General features: G+C 44.0%; 1 protein-coding gene across 11 annotated transcripts in view; it reads right to left on the bottom strand.

Moving 5' to 3' along the window:
- Positions 1-22,015, bottom strand: part of LOC144509035 (CCR4-NOT transcription complex subunit 3-like) — an 80,615-nt gene that overhangs the window by 40,452 nt on the left and 18,148 nt on the right. For all 11 annotated transcript variants that reach the window (XM_078237298.1, XM_078237308.1, XM_078237309.1 and 8 more), the window contains 2 exons: positions 2,426-2,493; positions 548-615 (listed from right to left, as the gene is read on the bottom strand). In XM_078237298.1, coding sequence (XP_078093424.1) covers positions 548-615; positions 2,426-2,493 — 136 coding nt within the window. The remainder of the gene's footprint in view (positions 1-547; positions 616-2,425; positions 2,494-22,015) is intronic.

Raw genomic sequence — 22,015 nt, forward strand, 5'->3', positions numbered from 1 at the left:
TTCCTTTTTTTTTCCAGCAGAAGAGGTTCATCTAAGCGTGGTCACCCTTTACTATTCCGTTTTTTGAATTCAGTTCAGTCTCTTTAATAAAATAAAATCTCACAGGTGCAATTTTAATTCCTTCAACAAATAAATGTTATGGCAAAGAAATGTCAGAGAATGCTGTTAATCTGTGCAAGTAGTTAACTGTCAATAACAAATATTGATTAAATTTCAAAATTCATAATCTCTCATGAAGCACTAATTGAGGAGCAAGGACAAACACGGCTGTTGGTGACAGAGGTGACTGGATGGACGGAAGCAACTGCGATTGTAAGAACAAATTTGGGCAATTACTTTTGCCATGAGGTGTCACAGTTGAAAACACGCAAGGAAATGAAATGATTGCAGTGTGAGATGCAAGACTTTTAAATGGTTTGTTCCTAGTTTAAAATGGGACGGCATGGAAATGTTCGCAGCTAAACAGAGAACGAGTGTATCAGTCTGTGAATAACTTAGTGAGGAACCTGATCTCAACCTGGAAGCGGCCAGCTTCGACCAACTCTACCTTTTGCCAGATGTCTTCGAAGGTTTCTACACCCTCACTGACTTTCTTCAGACAGCGGTCAATTTCCCCTGCAGGATAGCAAATTGAAAGGAGTTAATATTTCTTTTGAGTTGCAGTGCTCACTTGTGATGGACAATTATTTTAAATTAACCATAAAACCGAAGGGGGAAAAACCCCATCTCCAATTAAATCCTTAGACAATGTATTTGGATAAACCAGGTACACACAGCAACATTACAAGTCCGCCCTTAATCATTTTAATTGAAGATGCAGAAGATGGACTTTCTGGAGGTTTACAGAGACAGACATTTTCCACACTACCCCCAGGCAATATGGTATAATATCAGGTATTACACTTGCACACAAAATGCCTCTCTTTACTGGGACCCTATACTTCCCTCAAAGCTCCCTCTTCTCAAATCCCTCACACTCCCATTTACAGACCCTGCTCAGAGGCCCTCCACCACCCCCCCAGAATCATACCCCCTCACTCAAAAGCCTGCCCCTCCGGCCCAACTCAGAGATCCCACATCTTTTTCAGAATCCCTGGATCTAACTGAAATCTTTTTTTATTATTGACTACAATTGAGAATCAGGATTTACTGTTTGGGGTACTTTTCCTCATACTGTGTAGTGTGTATGTGTAGAGGGAGGCCCACACACCTAGAAAACACAGTAGATTATTGTTGACCCAGCTGTGGTATTTCCGGCCTGTATAAAAACCAGGCAGCAGATTAGCTACAGGCTTCGTTGGAGTACAGCATATCCCACAGGCAAAAAGAGTCACATCACAGACTAGTAACCGAAATTGAACTTTTTATTTACTTATTACTGTCATGAGTAGGCTTATATTAACACTGCAATGAAGTTACTGTGAAAATCCCCTAGACGCCACACTCTGGCGCCAGGGCGGCACAGTAGTTGGCACTACTGCCTCACAGCACCACGCACCCGGGTTCAATTCCCAGCTTGGGTCACTGTCCAAGACTGTGCGGCGTCTGCATGTTCTCTCTGTGTCTGCGTGGGTTTCCTCCGGGTGCTCCAGTTTCCTCCCACAGTCCAAAAGACGTGCTGGTTAGGTGCATTGGCCATGCTAAATTCTCCCTCAGTGTACCCGCACAGGCGCCGGAGTGTGGCAACTCAGTGATTTTCACAGTAACTTTGTTGCAGTGTTAATGTAAACCTACTTGTGACACTGATAAAAAAATAAACTTTATAAACTTTAGGTATACTGATGGGAGAATGAAATCTAGGTATGCAAATATTAAGACATTGTCAACTATTAAGATTCAGAGTTTGTATTTCTTAAAAACCATTTTTAACATTTTATTTGTCAATTACTGTTGCTGGCTCTTTAATTAAAGGGAGCTGGTGAATGGGGTGAGGAAGAGCTGCAAATGAATCAGATTCAGCAAGAATCCCAAGAGGAATTAACGTCGTGGGATAGAGGAACAGTTATGCTGCAATTATCTTCTAACACAGCCTGCGCTTTCTAAAGCTAGCGAGTGAACGAAACAGGCAACATGAAGAATCTTGTTCCAACATTCCGGAGCAAATCAGAGAGACCAATAATCTGGATAAAAGCAAATTACTGCGGATGCTGGAATCTGAAACCAAAAGAGAAAATACTGGAAAATCTCAGCAGGTCTGGCAGCATCTGTAAGGAGAGAAAAGAGCTGACGTTTCGAGTCCAGACGATCCTTTGTCAAAGCAAATAATCTGCCCCGTTCGCCAACCAATTCATAAACCCATCACCACAGCTCATGCACAGTCGGATATGCAAGCATCAGCAAGACAGGAACCAGAGTCTCTACACCATGAGTATTAATCTCTTCCCTTAACAAAAATAAACCTTAACCCACAGACCTTAACCCTTACCTTGTAATTTCCTTTTATCAGCCATGACTGAACGACCAGTCAGTGCCTTAAAACCATGCTCCAGTGCGCTGCAACACACAGAGAATTTGTAGTCAGTGACTGTTGAAAATATCATCAAAAATAAGCATCAGTATTAAGCACAAGTTGACACATGGTAACACGGATACTATAGCCAACACACTGTATTAGACAGCACAATCTTTCAGATTGTATTACAGACAAAACAGCTTGACCAACCAGAATGTAAACACAGGCCAACACACTGTAACACAGACATTACAGCCTGACACACTATAACAGACATTACAGCCTGACACAGTAACACAGACATTCAACCCGACACACGAATATACATTACAGCCTGACACACTGTACCACAGACATTACAGTCCCACACCCTGTAACATAGACACATTCCAACATATAGTAAAACAAACATAACCTAACACACTACAATAGAGACATTACTGCCAGACACACCATAACATGGACATTACAGCATGATACGCTGTTAATAGCCCAACGCACTGTAACACAAACAGTACAGCCCGATACATTCTAACATAAACATTGCAGCCCAACACACTGTAACACAGACAAAACCCAACACCCTGTAACACTCATTACAGCACAACAACCTAACACAATGCATACAGGCATTACAGCCTGACACACTGTAACACTGGCACAACCTGACTCATTGTAACACAGACAATACATCCTAACACACTGTGACACACATTACAACCTAACACATTGTAACACAGACATTACAGCCCAAACACTATAACACAGACATTAGAGTCCCAGAGCCTGTAACATAGATGCATTCCAACATACAGTAACACAAACATAACCTAACACTGCAATAGAGACATTACAGCCTGATACACTTTAACATGAATATTACAGCCTGATGCACTGTAACACAGGCATTACAGCATGATGTATTGTAACACAGGCATTACAACATGACGCACTGTAACACAGGCATTGCTCCACACACCATAACACAGACATTACAGCCCCACATACTGTAACACAACACTGCAAGCTGACATACAACACGGACCCTATATTATTTTAATAAGTTATATAGCAATTCATCTTCTCTCCTAGAAACATCTTCAATTACTTCACATCACTTTAAAATAGCGGCTTTTCCAGGAAAGCCAATACTGCAGCAGCTTGCGAAGCAGACAAATCCCACAGAAACAATGATGTTCATTGAGGAGGGAAGTGTTGGCCAAGGCCCCAGGAGAACACCCTGATCATCTTCAAGTTGTTCCATTGGACTTTAAACATCTACCTGAATCACCAGGACAGGGAGGCACGGCTTCACAGTTATTCACAGGACTTGAAGCTACAACCATCAGACTCAGGGACTCCTGAAACATGGTGATATTTCTTAGGACTCCTACCACGATTAGATTCAAACACGATTACAACTCGGCAAACAGACAAGAGGCACTGAGTGAAGGTGAAATTTCCAATCAGATAGACTGGAATAGAGAAAAGATTTAATACGTTTAGCACTAATCAGAACACTGTTATCTGCAGTGGAAGGCTGTGTGCAAGATGACTTGGAACTGCAATAAATGTTGGTTCGAATCATCAAGCAGAGGTGGGTGTGTCAACCAGCGACTGAAAGGGAAGAGGAATAGGAGGAGGCAGCACACCTGAGCATTCTCTGCCATCTCCTGGGGACTGGTAATCAAGGTGTGGAGATGCCGGCGTTGGACTGGGGTAAATACAGCAAGAAGTCTAACAACACCAGGTTAAAGTCCAACAGGTTTATTTGGTAGCAAAAGCCACTAGGGCTTCTGCTACCAAATAAACCTGTTGGACTTTAACCTGGTGCTGTTAGACTTCTTACCGTCTGGTAATCAATCCAGGGATTCAAGTGGCATCATAACCCTGTGATACGATGCTAGTTCAGCCGCCTCGATTGATTTCCCACTTTTACAATGGCTCTCATCTGAACCTGAAAATGATTGCGAGCCTTTACTTAATGTCAAATGACTAATATTTTTGAAACTACTCATTCCCTCACGCCTTCAGCTAGATTTGCACTGGAAAGGCTGAGTTAAGTCTCAATTGTATGGTTGAACCAAAGTTGCACAGCATCACAATAGATGCTGCAGCATTCCCAGGATATTTTGATTAGTCAGCGGGTTCTATAGTATTCTTAGGATAGTTACAGCAATGAAAAGGGCCATTTGGCCCATCGTGGCAAGAACAACCCACCTCCTCCAACTGCCCTGCCTTCTCTCTGTAGCCCTGCATTTTGTTCTGTTCAGGCAATTGTCAAAATCTTTTAAAAGCCCAAAAGCCACAACTGAATCTGCCTCTACCACATTCTCGGAAAGTGCATTCCGGATACTAACCACATATTCTACATATATTATAACCAGATGTTGTGACACAGAGAGGGGTTACAGTTAGAGACACGTAGGCAGCCTACCCCACAGCCATTGTTCCTTTCAAGTGACTCCTTGATCCTAATAAGCAAAGTCTGGGTAACGATATTTTTGTTTTGGGTTACACACACGTTTTGCCCTTTGGTTAATAGTGGGGAGGTGGTGGAAGAGTTCCTGGGCTGATTATCAACCTGCTAAACCATGGTATGAGGTTCCTTCTAAGGCCAACAAGTCTCAGTGTGGGGCTTAAACCCAGAGTTTCTAGACCAGAGGTAGCTACAAGACCTTTGTGTAATTGTAATTAGCTCATACAGTAACTCTTCTCATTGTATTAAAAAAAATTGGATATGTGGTACAGTTCCGGTCACCACAATATGTGGGAATGAAATCAAGGTCTTGGAGATGCTGAAGAAGAGATTTACTACAATGGTACAAGGAATGAGGGACCTCACTTATACAGAGAGACTGGAGTAACTCAGATTGTTCTCCTTAGAACAGAGAATTTAGTGGAGAAGTTTTTAATACAGTAAATAAAGAGAGACTGCCTTCAGTGGCAGAAGGGGCAGTAACGAGGGTTACAGATTTAAGGAGATTGGCAAAGAACCAGAGGCGACATGAAGAAACATTTTTACACAGCGAGCTCTTGCAATCTGAAACACACTGCCTAAAAAGAGTGAAAGGAGACACCAAAACAACCAAACCAGAACTGAATAAATACTTCAGAGAAAAATATGACAGGTTTGTGGGCAAAGAACAGGGTTCTTTAGATCGCTCTATCAGAGAGACATGTTGGGTCAGATGGCCTCCAGGTAGGCTGTTACACTATGATTCTAATCTAATCCCAAGTGATCCCTTTTTCCATCGATTCTCAGTATAAAGGTAAATAAAAACATTTACTCTCCAGACATATAGCTGTCACTCTCTCACAGACATCTCCTCGCCTGTCTATCCACTAACTTAAACTTTCTAGCTCAGTGGTTCCCAAACTTTTTTCACTGGGCCGCACTTTTGGAATTAAAATTTGCTCGCTCCACACCGAATTTTTTTATTGATAAGAAATACATTCGAAAAAAAAACAACTCCTAGCAGTGCTTGATTCATAACATAGAACACAACTACTTTATAATATGATCATGGGACATCCAGAAAGTATAAAACAATCACTTTGGAAAAATATCTAATCCATGTTTAAATGTTTCTTTGATTGTCCTTGAATCTTCCCGCCACACTTGCCATCCTCTCTCACCGCACCAGTGTGGCGCGCTGCACCCTTTGGGAACCACTGCTCTAGCTGATAATCAGCCTGAGAAAATACAGGCATTAGCAAATGTTTCCTAGGGCAGAACAATACTAGTTGTTTAATTGATAAAGAAAGAAGATGCCTTTATATAGTTGCTTTTATGATGTCTTCTGCATATTCTAAACCAGAGAATTACTTTTGAAGTATGACCACTGTTGTTTTATAGGCAAAGGTGGCAGTTAAAATCCCATAAACAGAAGCAAACAAATGACCAGATAATTAGCTTTGCTGACGATGGGTGGAAAGGTAAACTGTGGGTAGGACACAGAGAGAAAGAGAGATAGACAGGTTGTTCCAGGTGAGTGTCTGGAACAAGCTGCCAGAGGTAGTAGTAGAGGCGGGTACAATTTTGTCTTTTAAAAAGTGTTTAGATAGTTACCTGGGTAAAATGGCTTCAGAGGGATATGGGCCAAATGCGGGCAATTGGGACTAGCTTTGGGGTTTAAAAAAAAAGGCGGCATGGACAAGTTGGGCCGAAGGGCCTGTTTCCATGCTGTAAACCTCTATGACTCGGTTAAGTGAGTGGGCAACAAGAAGGCAGATGGATTATAGTGGAGGGAAATGAGGAGTTATTCACTTTTGTCGACAGAATAAAACTGCTGAATGTTTTTTGAAAAGTCAGAAACGTGGAGGTGCTGATGTGCAAAGGGACTTGGACTGTGCTGGGACAAGAAGGTGAACATACAGGGGCAGCAAGCAATTGGGAAGGCAAATCATAGAATCATAGAAACCCTACAGTACAGAAAGAGGCCATTTGGCCCATCGAGTCTGCACCGACCACAATCCCACCCAGGCCCTACACCCATATCCCCACATATTTACCCACTAATCCCTCTAACCTACGCATCTCAGGACACGAAGGGCAATTTTTAGCATGGCCAATCAACCTAACCCGCACATCTTTGGCACCTTGGTCTTCATTGCAAGGGACTGAAGTCCAAAAATGAAGAACTCTTGCCAAAGTTTTGGTGAGACCACTTCTGGAATACTGTGTGCAGTTTTGGCCTCCACATTTAAGAAAAGAAACTTGCACAGGAAGTGGTACAGTGAAGATTCACTCATTTGGCCCCAGGGATGAGGGGGTTGCTCTATGATGAGAAGCTGAGCAAACTGGAGTTTAGGAAAACGCAAGGCGATCTCACTGAAATTTACTGAAGGGGCTTGATAGAGTGGATGCTGAGAGATTGTTTCAGCTGGCCAGGGAATCTACAGCACGGGAACACAGTCTCAGGAAATGGAGCCAATCATTTAGGACTGAGATGAGGAGAAATTATTTCACTCAAAGGGTTATGAATCTTTGCAATTCTCTACCTCAGAGGGGCCTGGATGAATACATTTAAGGCTGGGATAGACTGATTTTTGGTCTCTCAGGGAATCAATGGATATGGGGAATGGGCAAGGAAGGGAAGTTAAAGATTGTATTGAATGCCTGTACATTCTAATGTTGGAGAGTGAACTAATTATGCTATGTGTTGTCCAAATACTGAAACAACTCCCCTGCTATTCTTCATCCTGCAACATTGGATCAATTACAGTCACTGAGCAGAAAATAACTCAATTTAACATCTCATCTGAATAATGAACTCAATGGAAGTCTAAGTGAAAGCCATCAAGGTGGGCTATTACCTGGCACAAAGGCTCCCAGAGGTCGATCATCATATCTACAGAAGTTGCACTGCAGGAGTTCCTCAGTGAAGCTTCCTTGGTGCAGCCATTGAAAGCTGCTTCATCAATGACCATTCCTTACTTAAGGATGGCATGGGGTTATCAGCAGGCGGTTCTATTCACAACTCCTCCAGTAATGAACCTCCCTATTGATGGTTCACATCAGGATCTGTAACATCACTGTGAATACTGGAACTCACAATGTAATCAATATTGTGGAAGCACTATCATTATCCACCACCAAGAACAGGCAGTGGGACATTAAAATTACCCTCTGTAGCAAACTACAAAGGCAATGTCTCCATTCCTCCCTCGGTAACAGCACTGCAACAATTCAAGAAGGCTGCTCACCACTCAAGGGCAATTAGAGCTGGGCAATATAAATGCTGGTCTAACCGGTGACAGCCACCTCCCATGAAAGAATTAAAAAGAAATCCTGTAAAGTTGTGTACCTGTAACAGGGTACACTGCACTCAGCAACGGATGCTTCTCCTTTTAACTCAGTGTTTATCTTGGTTCTCGACTTAAGCTGTAATACAGCAGAAGTTTACTTTTTCTCCTATGTACATAAATGTAGAAACTGGAGCTTGCATTCACATCGACAGTTCAAAAACAGGAAGTTTTCAAATTAACCGGAAGTTCAGTGATGTCTAAGTTTCCACAGTTCTATGATAATTTTAGCTGCCTCACATCAAGCTTAAACAGGTGGGATTTCTGCCTTTTTTACTTTTTACAAATACGGTGAAGGTAAAAACATGTCTCTAGTTAACACAGTCTGTCATTGGTCCTCCGACCTATACAACAACTTCAATTTATATAATGTTGAAGAATATTCTGTAATCGGTGACATCAGATCAGTAGATAACCACACTGTAACACCATACTCTAAGCCTGGCTCTTTGCTAGCTTTATTCAGGAGCAATGATGTCCAGATGCTTCCAACATGATTTTTTTTTCATTTATGGGAATGTGGGCGTCGCTGTCTGGGCCAGCATTCGTTGCTGGAACTGAGTGGCTTGTACTTCAGAAGCTGCATTGCCGTTAAGAGTTAACCACATTGCTGTGGATCTGGTGTCAGATGTCAGGGAGGCAGATTTCATTCCCCTTAATGGACATTAGTAAACCATATGAGAATGGTCTCATGGTCATCACTAGACTTTCAATTGCAGATTATTTCACTATCTGCCATGGTGGGATTTGAACCCGAGACCCCAGAGTATCACCCTGAGTCCCTGCATTACTAGTCCAGCACCATAGCCTGGAGTGGATTACTCCCAGGAATCTGCCCCACAACCAAATCGGGAATACAAGTTATTTGAGAAATCCCTGGTTACAGGCCCTGAATTCCATAAGATATGTTTGTGTTCTTTGCCCATTTACCATCCTAAAACGATTATATAAAGGCTGGAACTTATAATCACATCACCGTCAATGGGATTTTGTTGACATATGGGCAGCAAGAGGACAGGAGCATCAACCTCTGCAATCATTCAATTGGGGGGGGGGGGGGGGGGGGTAGAGAGAGAGAGAGAGAGAGAGAGATTCAGTGATTGTGCTTCATGTAGGTACCAATGAGAATAAGCAACACGGGGAAAGAGGTTCTGCAACCTCTATAAGGCTTTGCAAAGCATGGTCCCCAGAATGGGACACAATGCCCCAGCTGAAGCTCAGTTAGTGATTCATAAAGGATTAGCATACCACCTGTGCATTTATTCTCTATACCTCTAAACGTCCCATGCGTTTTTTTAAAACCAGCCTTCTCAAGTTTGTGCTGCCAACTTTAAAGATTGACGCACATACCTAGGTGTCTCTGTTCCTGCTTCCTCCTTTAAAACTGTAATATTCATTTATATTGCCTCTCTCATTCTTCCAACCAACATGCATCACCTCACACATATCTGCGTTAAACTTCAGTCGCCATATGTCTGCCCATGTCACCCATCTGTCTATGTCCTCCTAAAATCTGTTACTATCATCCTCATTGTTTATAACATTTCAGTGTCATCTACATACTTTGCAATGATGCCCTGAAAACCCAAGCCAAGGGACATACCGCAAAGAGCAGTGGCTCCTCGGAAACATCACTGTACAGTATAGTCCCATCATTCGTGGGGGTTACATTTCAGTGAAAACCTGCAAACGGGGAAATCATGAACAATGGACACACTTTATCATGGGAATCAATTAGAGATAGATTCCAGCCACCCTAAACTTTTACATATATAAAGGATCAAAGGCAATAAGATCAAAGTTTTCAATGAAGTTAAGTAGAAACTTACAGGAGAAATTGTTCAATAAAAGAAGAAAACAAGAAAAATGCAAAACTGGTCACACTTGCAGTATTTTAATTGAGAGTAGAGGTGGATTGTGACTGGGGGTTAAACTGCAGCAACATGCAAATGGCAGACGCCACAAACACTGCGCACTCTCTACTGCAGGAAGTACATCATGTACACTTTCCTTTTTGAAACTTGATTTAGGTGGTCTTTTCCGGTATTTTATAAAGGAGGTTTCTACTTCTTATTTTTAAAACTGCGGATAAGTGAACATTTGGGCCTGCAATGGGTGAACTGGTGCAAGTGTGTAGGTAAGCAAATTCACAAACAGTGGGACTGCATTATATAACTATTCGTGTTTGAAAAACAATACCTCACTATTCCACTTTCTGCACTTCAAGTGTTTAATTTCCAGACTGTCGCTGTCCTTTTCATCCCCTTGGGACTGACATCTTCAAAACAGGTCTATCAAGCCAAATTAAATCTTGGCCAAATGCCTTTTTGAAAATCCATATGCACAATCTCAGTAACATTGGCCTCATCAAAACTTTTCATCAAAGAACTATCCTCAATGAATCCAGTTAGACATGAACCATCGCCAATAAATCCAGTTAGACATGAACTATCGTCAGTGAATCCAGTTAGACATGAACCACCCTCAGTGAATCCAGTTAGACATGAACCACCCTCGGTGAATCCAGTTAGACATGAACTATCGTCAGTGAATCCAGTTAGACATGAACCATCGTCAATGAATCCAGTTAGACATGAACCACCCTCAATGAATCCAGTTAGATATGAACTATCCTCAATGAATCCAGTTAGACACGAACCATCATCAGTGAATCCAGTTAGACATGGACCACCCTCAGTGAATCCAGTTAGACATAAACCATCGTCAATGAATCCAGTTAGACGTGAACCATCGTCAGTGAATCCAGTTAGACATGAACCACCCTCAATGAATCCAGTTAGACATGAATCACCCTCAATGAATCCAGTTAGACATGAACCATCATCAGTGAATCCAGTTAGACATGAACCACCCTCAGTGAATCCAGTTAGACATGAATCATCGTCAGTGAATCCAGTTAGACATGAACCATTGTCAATGAATCCAGTTAGACATGAACCATCGTCAATGAATCCAGTTAGATATGAACCATCGTCAATGAATCCAGTTGGACATGAACCGTTAATGAATCCAGTTAGACATGAACCATCGTCACCGAATCCAGTTAGACATGAACCATCGTCAGTGAATCCAGTTAGACATGAACTATCCTCAATGAATCCAGTTAGACATGAACCACCCCCAATGAATCCAGTTAGACATGAACCATCGTCAATGAATCCAGTTAGACATGAACCATCGTCAGTGAATCCAGTTAGACATGAACCACCCTCAATGAATCCAGTTAGACATGAACTATCCTCAATGAATCCAGTTAGACCTGAACCATCCTCAATGAATCCAGTTAGACATGAACCATCGTCAATGAATCCAGTTAGACATGAACCACCCTCAATGAATCCAGTTAGACATGAACCACCCTCAATGAATCCAGTTAGACATGAACTATCCCAATGAATCCAGTTAGACATGAACCACCCTCAATGAATCCAGTTAGACATGAACCACCCTCAATGAATCCAGTTAGACATGAACTATCCTCAATGAATCCAGTTAGACATGAACCACCCTCAATGAATCCAGTTAGACATGAACTATCCTCAATGAATCCAGTTAGACATGAACCATCATCAATGAATCCAGTTAGACATGAACCATTGTCAATGAATCCAGTTACGCACACACCATTATCAATCTTGTTAATCACAAATGATATATTGAATCTACAAAAACATGCATCATCATGAAAGGAATCTGCTTGTATATTTCCTCCTATCAAAGATGCCAATTATCTGTCTGCATAGATCACACACAATATCTGCATCTGTTGCAAAAATCTGGAACAGTTTCAAACTTTCTGTGCTCCTCCAACATCATCTCCTGAGTTACTGTGCTAGTTTTTCCAATACTACTAGGATGCATGATTTTTTGCACTTGGTGGGAGGACCCAGCTGTCTTAGGCAGACATCCTGGTGGAAGGCGTGTGTTAGAGATGCAGAGATAGAGCAATCACAATTGAATTAAGCAGCATAGAAATCAATCAGCGAAACAAAACCTAATAGGTCTAATTCCATCTGGGGCCTCCACAGGGAGGTTGTAAATAATCAGTCATTGCTGATGAGTATACAGTGGTGCAAAAAGAGATTTAACTTGAAACAGCTTCCTGCTAGATCCTGGATGTGTTGTAAAGCAATGATTAGATCATCACAATATGAAGTTACTTCTCATAATAAAATTAAATGTTGTGTATTATCATAGAATGGTCACACAAGTTTCTACGTATAACATGATTGTCATCTGGAGTAAATTTTTGTGAAATGTTACAGTCAGTAGCCAGGAATAAACAGGAAACCTGCCTCATCTTGGAGGGAAGAGGTGATGCTGACTCCCTCATTGGGCAGATCACTTATCAGATGTTTTGTGATTTGTATTTAACAGGGAAAATTGAAAAGTAATAGCTTATTCTGCTTATTAGCCTTTATTACTGTATACTAAAAGCAGAATACTACAGATGTTGGAATCTGATTCAAAAACAGAAAATGCTACAAAAACTCAGCAAGTCTGGCTGCATCTGTGGAGAGAGAAATTAGAGTTAATGTTTCATGTCTGTATGAATCTTCATGAGCTACCACTGTGAGCCTGTTATACCACTCATTTGGGACCACAGAGTCAACACACTGCACTGCTTTACTCGCTCTGGCCTACCTAACAGCACAGTCCTGCCACTCATCCTGGCTTAGCAGCCGCCACACAAACAGGCAGTCATGAGGATTATTTCTGGGACACTGAGACCAACACAGCTCTGCTTCCTATGCTGGCACACATTGAACCACCTGATATCAGCAGGGAAAGTATCCTCCTCAAAGAATATCAGTCGGGGAGAGCTAACAAAGCACTCCCATTGACCCAGGCCATCAATCAAAACCTGCACATTTGTCTAAAATCCCATAGCCCCTCCTGGAACACACTCCACACTGTACCAAAAAAAGCCCCACCTCTCAATGGCTACCCTTTTGACCACAAACATCACCAGCCACAACTGACCCAAGTGGTGATGTTCCAGCTTTCAAGATTGCACAGAAATCCCTCAGCCGTGTGAGGATAGGGCAGGGAGGATGTGGAACATGATGAACAGCTCAAATTCACATTCTGGGCATCTAAGTCAGACCATTAGCCATGTGCTGAACTTCTCCCCTAAGAGATCCATTCCTGGTGGCATCACAACCATTCACACTGCGAAAACTGGAAGCCATTGAATGGATTGTTAACCTGCCCCCGACATTAAACTATAACTGCTTCCCCAGCCATATGAAGAAAATAAAACAGTCACCATTCTGTTTTATCCCAGCCTGTGCCATCCCATTCTATTCTTCTGGCATTCCCAATAATGTCCTGCTCACTCCTTCCCATTATCTCACTACATCAGGTTCCAGTTTAATCATCTGCTTCCTTCAGTTGTCTTCTCTTTCCCTCCAAGCTGGCTTTATAGACGTCATTTTGAAATGACTACAAGTTGGACAGGGCATTTAAATTTGTCCCAATTTATTTTTATCTAAATCAGTGGGCAAATGGTGGCAATAGCAGTAATTTAATTGGACTAGTAATCCATGCACTGGGGGCATGGGTTCAAATTCCACCACAGCAGCTAGTGGAAAGTAAATTAAATATTTTTTTAAAGTTTGGAATTGCAAGCTCGTCTAAATGTGATAACCATCAATTGCTATAAAAATGCATCCAGTTCACTAATGCCCTTTATCATAGAATCCCATTCAGCCTATTGAGTCTGCACCAACTCTCTGACAGACTATCTTACCCAGGCCCTCTGTCCTGTCCTATCCCCATAACCCCACACATTTCCCATGGCTAATTCACCTAACCTACACATCTTTGGACACTAAGGGGCAATTTAGCATGGCCAATCCATCTAACCTGCACATCTTTGGACAGTTGGAGGAAACCGGAGCACTCGGAGGAAACCCATGCAGACACAGGGAGAACATGCAAACTTCACACAGTCAGTCACCTGAACCCGGGTCCCTGAGGCAGCAGTGCTAACCACTGTGGGTCACCTTACCCAATCTGGTCTAAGTGTGACACCACATCCCATGAACAAATAAAAGAAAAGCAAACATGGAGAAATAGACCCTGAGTTTGAATGCCAATTGTCTGTGACATGCAGACACCCACTATACAGGTTACATTCCCAGTATGACTAACTGGAGCCTGTAATGTTGTTTTGGATGCTCAGACAAATAATCTGACTTTTAAAAATATCTTAACACATCCAACATAAAGGCAGAATCCTGCAAGGGTGCACTGACGTTCCACAAAATTAACCGACAACAAATTGCTGAACGTCAGTGCACCCTTGCAGGATTCTGCCTTTATGTTGGATGTGTTAAGATATTTTTAAAAGTCAGATTATTTGTCTGAGCATCCAGTACAACATTACAGATTTAAAGCAACAATTTATATTGCCAAGTTATTTCCTGGTGTTTGATGTCATTGCATTTCTTTTCCTTGATTGAAGTACAGCAAAACCTGTTCAATCATTGAAAACAGATTGTTAATCTGCCATAATTCCATAATGTATGGCAGCGGGTTAACATACGTTAGTGTGTGTGTGTTGTGGCACATATACACTCCAACGACAAATCTGCACTTTCAATTCCTCTGTTAGCAAAGAAGCCTGACCTGTGGTTTGGATGCGAAAGCCCCGGTTGATGGATGGTTCAAGCCCACTGACCCTGTGTAACTGAAAGTAAGATTGTGCAGAAAATTCCCCGCTGCACACGAGTTTTAGTAAACACTGCTTGCTCTACGGTTAAAGCATATATGTGAGTACACCTAAAAGCGCTGCAAATTGCATCAGTAGAAATATTCTCTGAGGTTGATTTTGATTTGATTATTGCCACATGTATTAGCATACAGTGAAAAGCATTGTTTCTTGCGCGCTATACAAAGCATACCGTTGATAGAGAAGGAAACGAGAGAGTGCAGAATGTAGTGTTACAGTTATAGCTAGGGTGTAGAGAAAGATCAACTTAATGCGAGGTAGGTCCATTCAAAGGTCTGATGGCAGCAGGGAAGAAGCTGTTCTTGAGTCGGTTGCTATGTGACCTCAGACTTGTATCTTTTTCCCCTCGGAAGGAGGAGGAAGAGAGAATGTCGGGAGGTGGAGGAGAGGTGAATCTGGGGAAATACCAGCAAATGAGAAATTTAATTTCTCCAACCCTCATGCTGACTGCCTGAAACTTCTAGGTCTCAGACTGCACATGATGGGTGAACTAACTAGCTTTAGCATTATGAGTGAGGAGTCACTGAGTATGTCTACAGTTGAAATAGAAAGCTCTGCCTGCATTTACATCCCCTAAACACCTGTAAAGGCCCCACATAATACAAATGGAATGTGAGTTATTCAGCTGGAGATCAGCAGTCTTCATTGTGAGCCTATATTTATGGCTGCCTTGGCACAGTGTTAGCTGTTTTGCAATCATCACCTTTTCCTAGAGCTGTGAGTTATCTCAATTAGGCCAGAGTGGAGTCCAGTTAAACAGATCACCAGTATTCAGTAAAACACAGCAATGTGAAGAGTTTGGTTTTACATATAAGGTTGCATGCCCACTAACATCAGCATCTGATTAAAAGCACATTGTAGCTGGGATCCAGTTACACGCATCATACAAATAACTGAATGTTACAACACAGAAGGCGGCCATTTGTTCATGAAGTAACTGCCTGTCTTTTAATCCAAACAAACCACCGGGTCTAAAGCTCCTTAAAAGAAAAAAAACTGCATGAATTCTCTTCAAAAAATACCCTGGATTCTGTTTACACAACACTTTGCAGCAGAGAGCTCCACATTCTAATGACCATCTGTATATTTTCTTTTCTAATCTCCTTTAATTCTTCAGTGATGACGGCCATTAGAATCTGATTAAACATACAACGTCTCTACAACCTGGCCCACTGGAAGCTCGGGTACCTCACTGATTCCCCATTTTCCCCTTTCTCGCTCCCCCAAACCTGATTTGGTTCTGTGGATGCAGCGAAGCACCCAGTAACTAATCAGCCTCCCTTGTTTACCCAAGTTATCCAGCTATTTAACCATGGAAACAACACATGAATAACCCATGCCTGTCCTCATCCACCTATATAGAAAATGTGAATATCACTGCACTTTCCTGATGGTCATTTCAATTGCTTTCTGATGTTCTTTTAGATATTTTATGAATAAAGTATATTTTTGCAATAAGTGTATTCCCTAAGACTTTACAGTAATTTTAGCCTCTAGAATGAAAGGACAAATGTTAAAGTGTTGAATGTTTCTGTAGCAAGCTTTGTTTATGCAATCTTGCTCCCAGACAAAGCAGCTGCTTCACTGCTCAAGGCAACTCTCTGCGTTGTGCTGATTGCAGAGTCCACTCGTGAAAAGGCGTACACCCATTTCCAAGCTCATGCCTCACGAGTGCGACCCACCGACAATACTACAACTATTGGTCTCCGTCAACAAAACAGTGGCCTGTTGGGAGTCAGGTCAAATTGCACAGTTATTCAAAGATTGGCTTTTCCTCTATTGCACAGCAGGGTTATGAGAGTTCATGGCTCCAGCACAGCTCCAGAGGGAATCTTTCTGTAAACAAATGCAGCCTCCGGGGTTCTTCCTGTCTGAAACCTCTCACAACAAAGACTTAGCACGGTCTGAAAAACAAAAAAATGGGCCTACCCGTGACAAAACTCCAGCCCCACAAACAGACCCCCCCATCATAACATGGGAGGCAGTGGCGTAATGGTACTGTCATTGGACTAGTAATTCAGACCCAGAGTAATACTCTGGGGACCCGGGTTCAAATCCCACCACGGCAGGTGGTTGAATTTGAATTCAATAAGAAAAAGCTGGAATCAAAAGTCTACTAATTAAATAATTGTTGATTGTTGTAAAAACCCATCTGGTTCACTAATGTCCTTTAGGGAAGGAAATCTGCCGTCCTTACCCGGTCTGGCCTACGTGTGACTCCAGAGCCACAGCAATCTGGTTGACTCTGAAACGACATAGCAAGCCACTCAGTTGTATTCAACCACTACAAAGAAAACACAAAGGAATGAAACTGGATAGATCACCTGGCATCGATCCAGGCACCGGAAACAACAGCTGTAAACCCAGTCCTGTTGACCCTGCAAAGTCCTCCTTACTAACATCTGGGGACTTGTGCCAAAATTGGAAGAGCTGTCCCACACTGCATTGCCACACTGATGGAATCATGCCTTGCAGATAATATCCCAGATACCACCATCCCTGGCTATTTCATGTCCCATCAACAGGACAGATCCAGCTGAGGTGCTATACAGTCAGGAGGGAGTTGCCCTGGGAGTCCTGAACATCGACACTGGACCCCATGAAGTCTCATGGTATCAGGGCAAACTTGGGAAAGGAACCCACCCTCAGCTAATGAATCAGTACTCCACCATGTTGAACACCACATGGTAGACACACTGAGGGTGGCAAGGCGCAGAATGTACTCTGGGTGGGGGAATTCAATGTCCATCACCAAGAGTGGTTCATTAGTACCATTGCAGACCGAGCTGGCCGGGTCCTAAAGGACATCACTGCAAGACTGGGTCTGTGGCAGCTAACCAACAACAGGGAAAAATATAACTGACCTCATCCTCACCAACCTGCCAGCTGCAGATGCATCTGTCCGTGACAGTATCGGTGGGAATGGCCACTGCACAGACCTCGAGGAGACAAAGTTACGTCTTCATATTGAGGATACCCTCCATCGTGTTGTGTGGCACTGTCACCATGCTAAATGGAATAGACTTCAAACAGATCAATCACCTCAAGACTAGGCATCCATAAGGTGCTGTGGACCATCAGCAGCAGCAGAATTGTACTAAACCACAATCTGTAACCTCATAGTCCAGCATATCCCCCACTCTACCATTATCAACCCTTGTTCAAAGAAGAGTGCAGGAGGACATCCAAGGAGCAGCCATACCCCCCTGTCCCCACAACCAGATCCCCCTCCCCACAGCCAGACCTTAGCCATGTGCGTGTTGGACACTTGGAGAAAGAGAGAGTGTGTGTATGTAATCACAGCCACAGTGAACATGAAAAGCTTGCAGAGAGAGTGTGTGTGAGAGAGAGTGTGTGTGAGAGAGAGTGTGTGTGTGAGAGAGAGAGTGTGTGTGTGAGAGAGTGAGTGTGTGTGAGAGAATGTGTGTGTAAGAGTGTGTGAGAGAGAGTGTGTGTGTGTGAGAGAGAGTGTGTGTGTGAGAGAGAGAGAGAGAGTGTGTGTGTGAGAAAGAGAGAGTGTGTGTGAGAGAGAGTGAGTGAGAGAGTGTGTGTGAAAGAGAGAGAGTGTGAGTGAGAGGGAGAGTGTGTGAGAGAGAGAGGGAGAGTGTGTGAGAGGGAAGAGTACGTGAGAGTGTGAGAGAGAGTGTGTGTGTGTGAAAGAGAGAGAGTGTGAGTGAGAGGGAAGAGTACGTGAGAGAGAGTGTGAGAGAGAGAGAGTGTGTGAGAGTGTGTGTGAATGAGAGAGTGTGTGTGTGTCAGTGTCACCTGGACTGACAGTGTGTATGTGTCTGTGTGTGCGTGTCTGTGTGTGTGTATCTGTGTGTGTGTGTCGGTGTGTGCATGTTGAGACACCTGGACTGACAGTGTGTGCACTCACTTCCCCCTCCCCACACCGAGACCCCCTTGCTCTGCAGGTTCCTGCTTCCTGTTCAGCTGGGTTATAATGAACAGTGTTTAGATTAAACTGATAAAACAAACAGAACTTCCATAGTCTCAATAAAAATCATCCCTTGTCCACATTAAAAACATCTTCAAATGGTCAAACACGTAAGAGTGTGGAAAAATAGTTCCATTGTTTTTCTCATGACGCTTGAGTTGCTTGGTCCTGAATTTCAAATATCCGTATCCTCTCTGTCCCAAACTCAGAGGGCTTCATAAATCGCTGATATATGGGACATTCCCCAATGTAAACTCCTGTATTCATCTGCAGATGTCTCTGTGAATCGTCGTACCTATTTTCTCATCTCCCTCCATTATCAGACACTACAGCAACCATTCGGCACTGAATACACACGACACACGCAAACACAGACACACACAACACACACACACGCACAGACACACATGCACACAGACACAGACACACGCACAGACACACGCACACAGACACACGCACACAGACACACGCACACAGACACACGCACACAGACACACGCACACAGACACACGCACACAGACACACGCACACAGACACACGCACACAGACACACGCACACAGACACACGCACACAGACACACGCACACAGACACACGCACACAGACACACGCACACACGCACACAGACACACGCACACAGACACACACACACAGACACACGCACACACGCACACACGCACACAGACACACGCACACACGCACACAGACACACGCACACGCACACAGACACACGCACGCACAGACACACACGCGCAGACACACACAACACACACGCACACAGACACACGCACACACACGCACAGACACACACAACACACACACATGCGCAGACACACGCGCACAGGCACACGCGCACAGGCACACGCGCACAGGCACACGCGCACAGGCACACGCGCACAGACACACGCGCACAGACACACGCGCACAGACACACGCGCACAGACACACGCGCACAGACACACGCGCACAGACACACGCGCACCACACGCGCACAGACACACGCGCAGACACACGCGCACAGACACACACGCACACAGACACACATGCACACAACACACACGCACACAGACGCGCACTGACACACGGACTGACACGCACACTGACACGCAGAGACACGCAGAGAGAGACACACAGAGACACACACAGAGAGAGACACACAGAGAGACACACACAGAGAGACACACACAGAGAGACACACACAGAGAGACACACAGAGAGACACACACAGAGAGACACACACAGAGAGACACACACAGAGAGACACACACAGAGAGACACACACAGAGACACACACAGAGAGACACACACAGAGAAACACACAGAGACACACACAGAGACACACACAGAGACACACACACAGAGACACACAGACAGAGAGACACACACACAGGGACACACACACACTGACACACACACACTGACACACAGAGAGACACCAGAGAGACACACAGAGACAGAGAGATAAACAGAGAGACACACACAGAGAGACACACACAGAGAGACACACACAGAGAGACACACACAGAGAGACACACACAGAGACACACACAGAGAGACACACAGAGAGACACACACAGAGAGACACACACAGAGACACACACAGAGACACACACAGAGAGACACACACAGAGACACACACAGAGAGACACACACAGAGAGACACACACAGAGGGACACACACAGAGAGACACACAGAGAGACACAGAGACATACACAGGAGATACACACAGAGACACACACAGAGACACACACAGAGAGACACACAGAGAGACACACAGAGAGACACACAGAGAGACACACACAGAGAGACACACACAGAGAGACACACACAGAGAGACACACACAGAGAGACACACACAGAGAGAGACACACACACTGACAGACACACGCTGACACAGAGAGAGACACACAGAGAGAGACACACAGAGAGACACACACAGAGAGACACACACAGAGAGACACACACAGAGAGACACACACACAGAGAGACACACACAGAGAGACACACACAGAGAGACACACAGAGAGAGACACACAGAGAGAGACACACAGAGAGAGACACACAGAGAGAGAGACACAGAGAGACACACAGAGAGACACACAGAAAGACACACAGACACACACAGAGGGACACACCCACAGGGACACACACACAGGGACACACACACAGGGACACACACACAGGGACACACACACAGGGTCACACACACAGGGACACACACACACTGACACACACACAGTGACACACACACACAGAGACACACAGAGACAGAGAGACACACAGAGACAGAGAGACACACAGAGACAGAGACACACACAGAGACAGAGAGACAAACAGAGAGACACACACAGAGAGACACACACAGAGAGACCACACACAGAGAGACACACACAGAGAGACACACACAGAGAGACACACACAGAGAGACACACACAGAGAGACACACACAGAGAGACACACACAGAGAGACACACACAGAGAGACACACACAGAGAGACACACACAGAGAGACACACACAGAGAGAACACACAGAGAGAACACACAGAGAGAACACACAGAGACACACACAGAGAGACACACACAGAGAGACACACACAGAGAGACCCACACAGAGAGACCCACACAGAGAGACACACACAGAGACACACACACAGAGACACACACACAGAGACACACACAGAGAGACACACACAGAGAGACACACACAGAGAGACACACACACACTGACACACAGAGACACACAGAGAGACACACAGAGAGAGACACAGAGAGAGACACAGAGAGAGACACGCACAGAGACACACACAGAGAGACACACACAGAGAGACACACACAGAGAGACACACACAGAGGGACACACACAGAGGGACAGACACAGAGGGACAGACACAGAGGGACAGACACAGAGGGACAGACACAGAGGGACACACACAGAGGGACACACACAGAGGGACACACACAGAGGGACACACACAGAGGGACACACACAGAGGGACACACACAGAGGGACACACACAGAGGGACACACACACAGAGACACACACAGAGAGACACACACAG

The sequence above is a fragment of the Mustelus asterias genome, chromosome 21, assembly GCF_964213995.1.
Source record: "Mustelus asterias chromosome 21, sMusAst1.hap1.1, whole genome shotgun sequence".
In the NCBI taxonomy this organism is placed as follows: domain Eukaryota; kingdom Metazoa; phylum Chordata; class Chondrichthyes; order Carcharhiniformes; family Triakidae; genus Mustelus; species Mustelus asterias.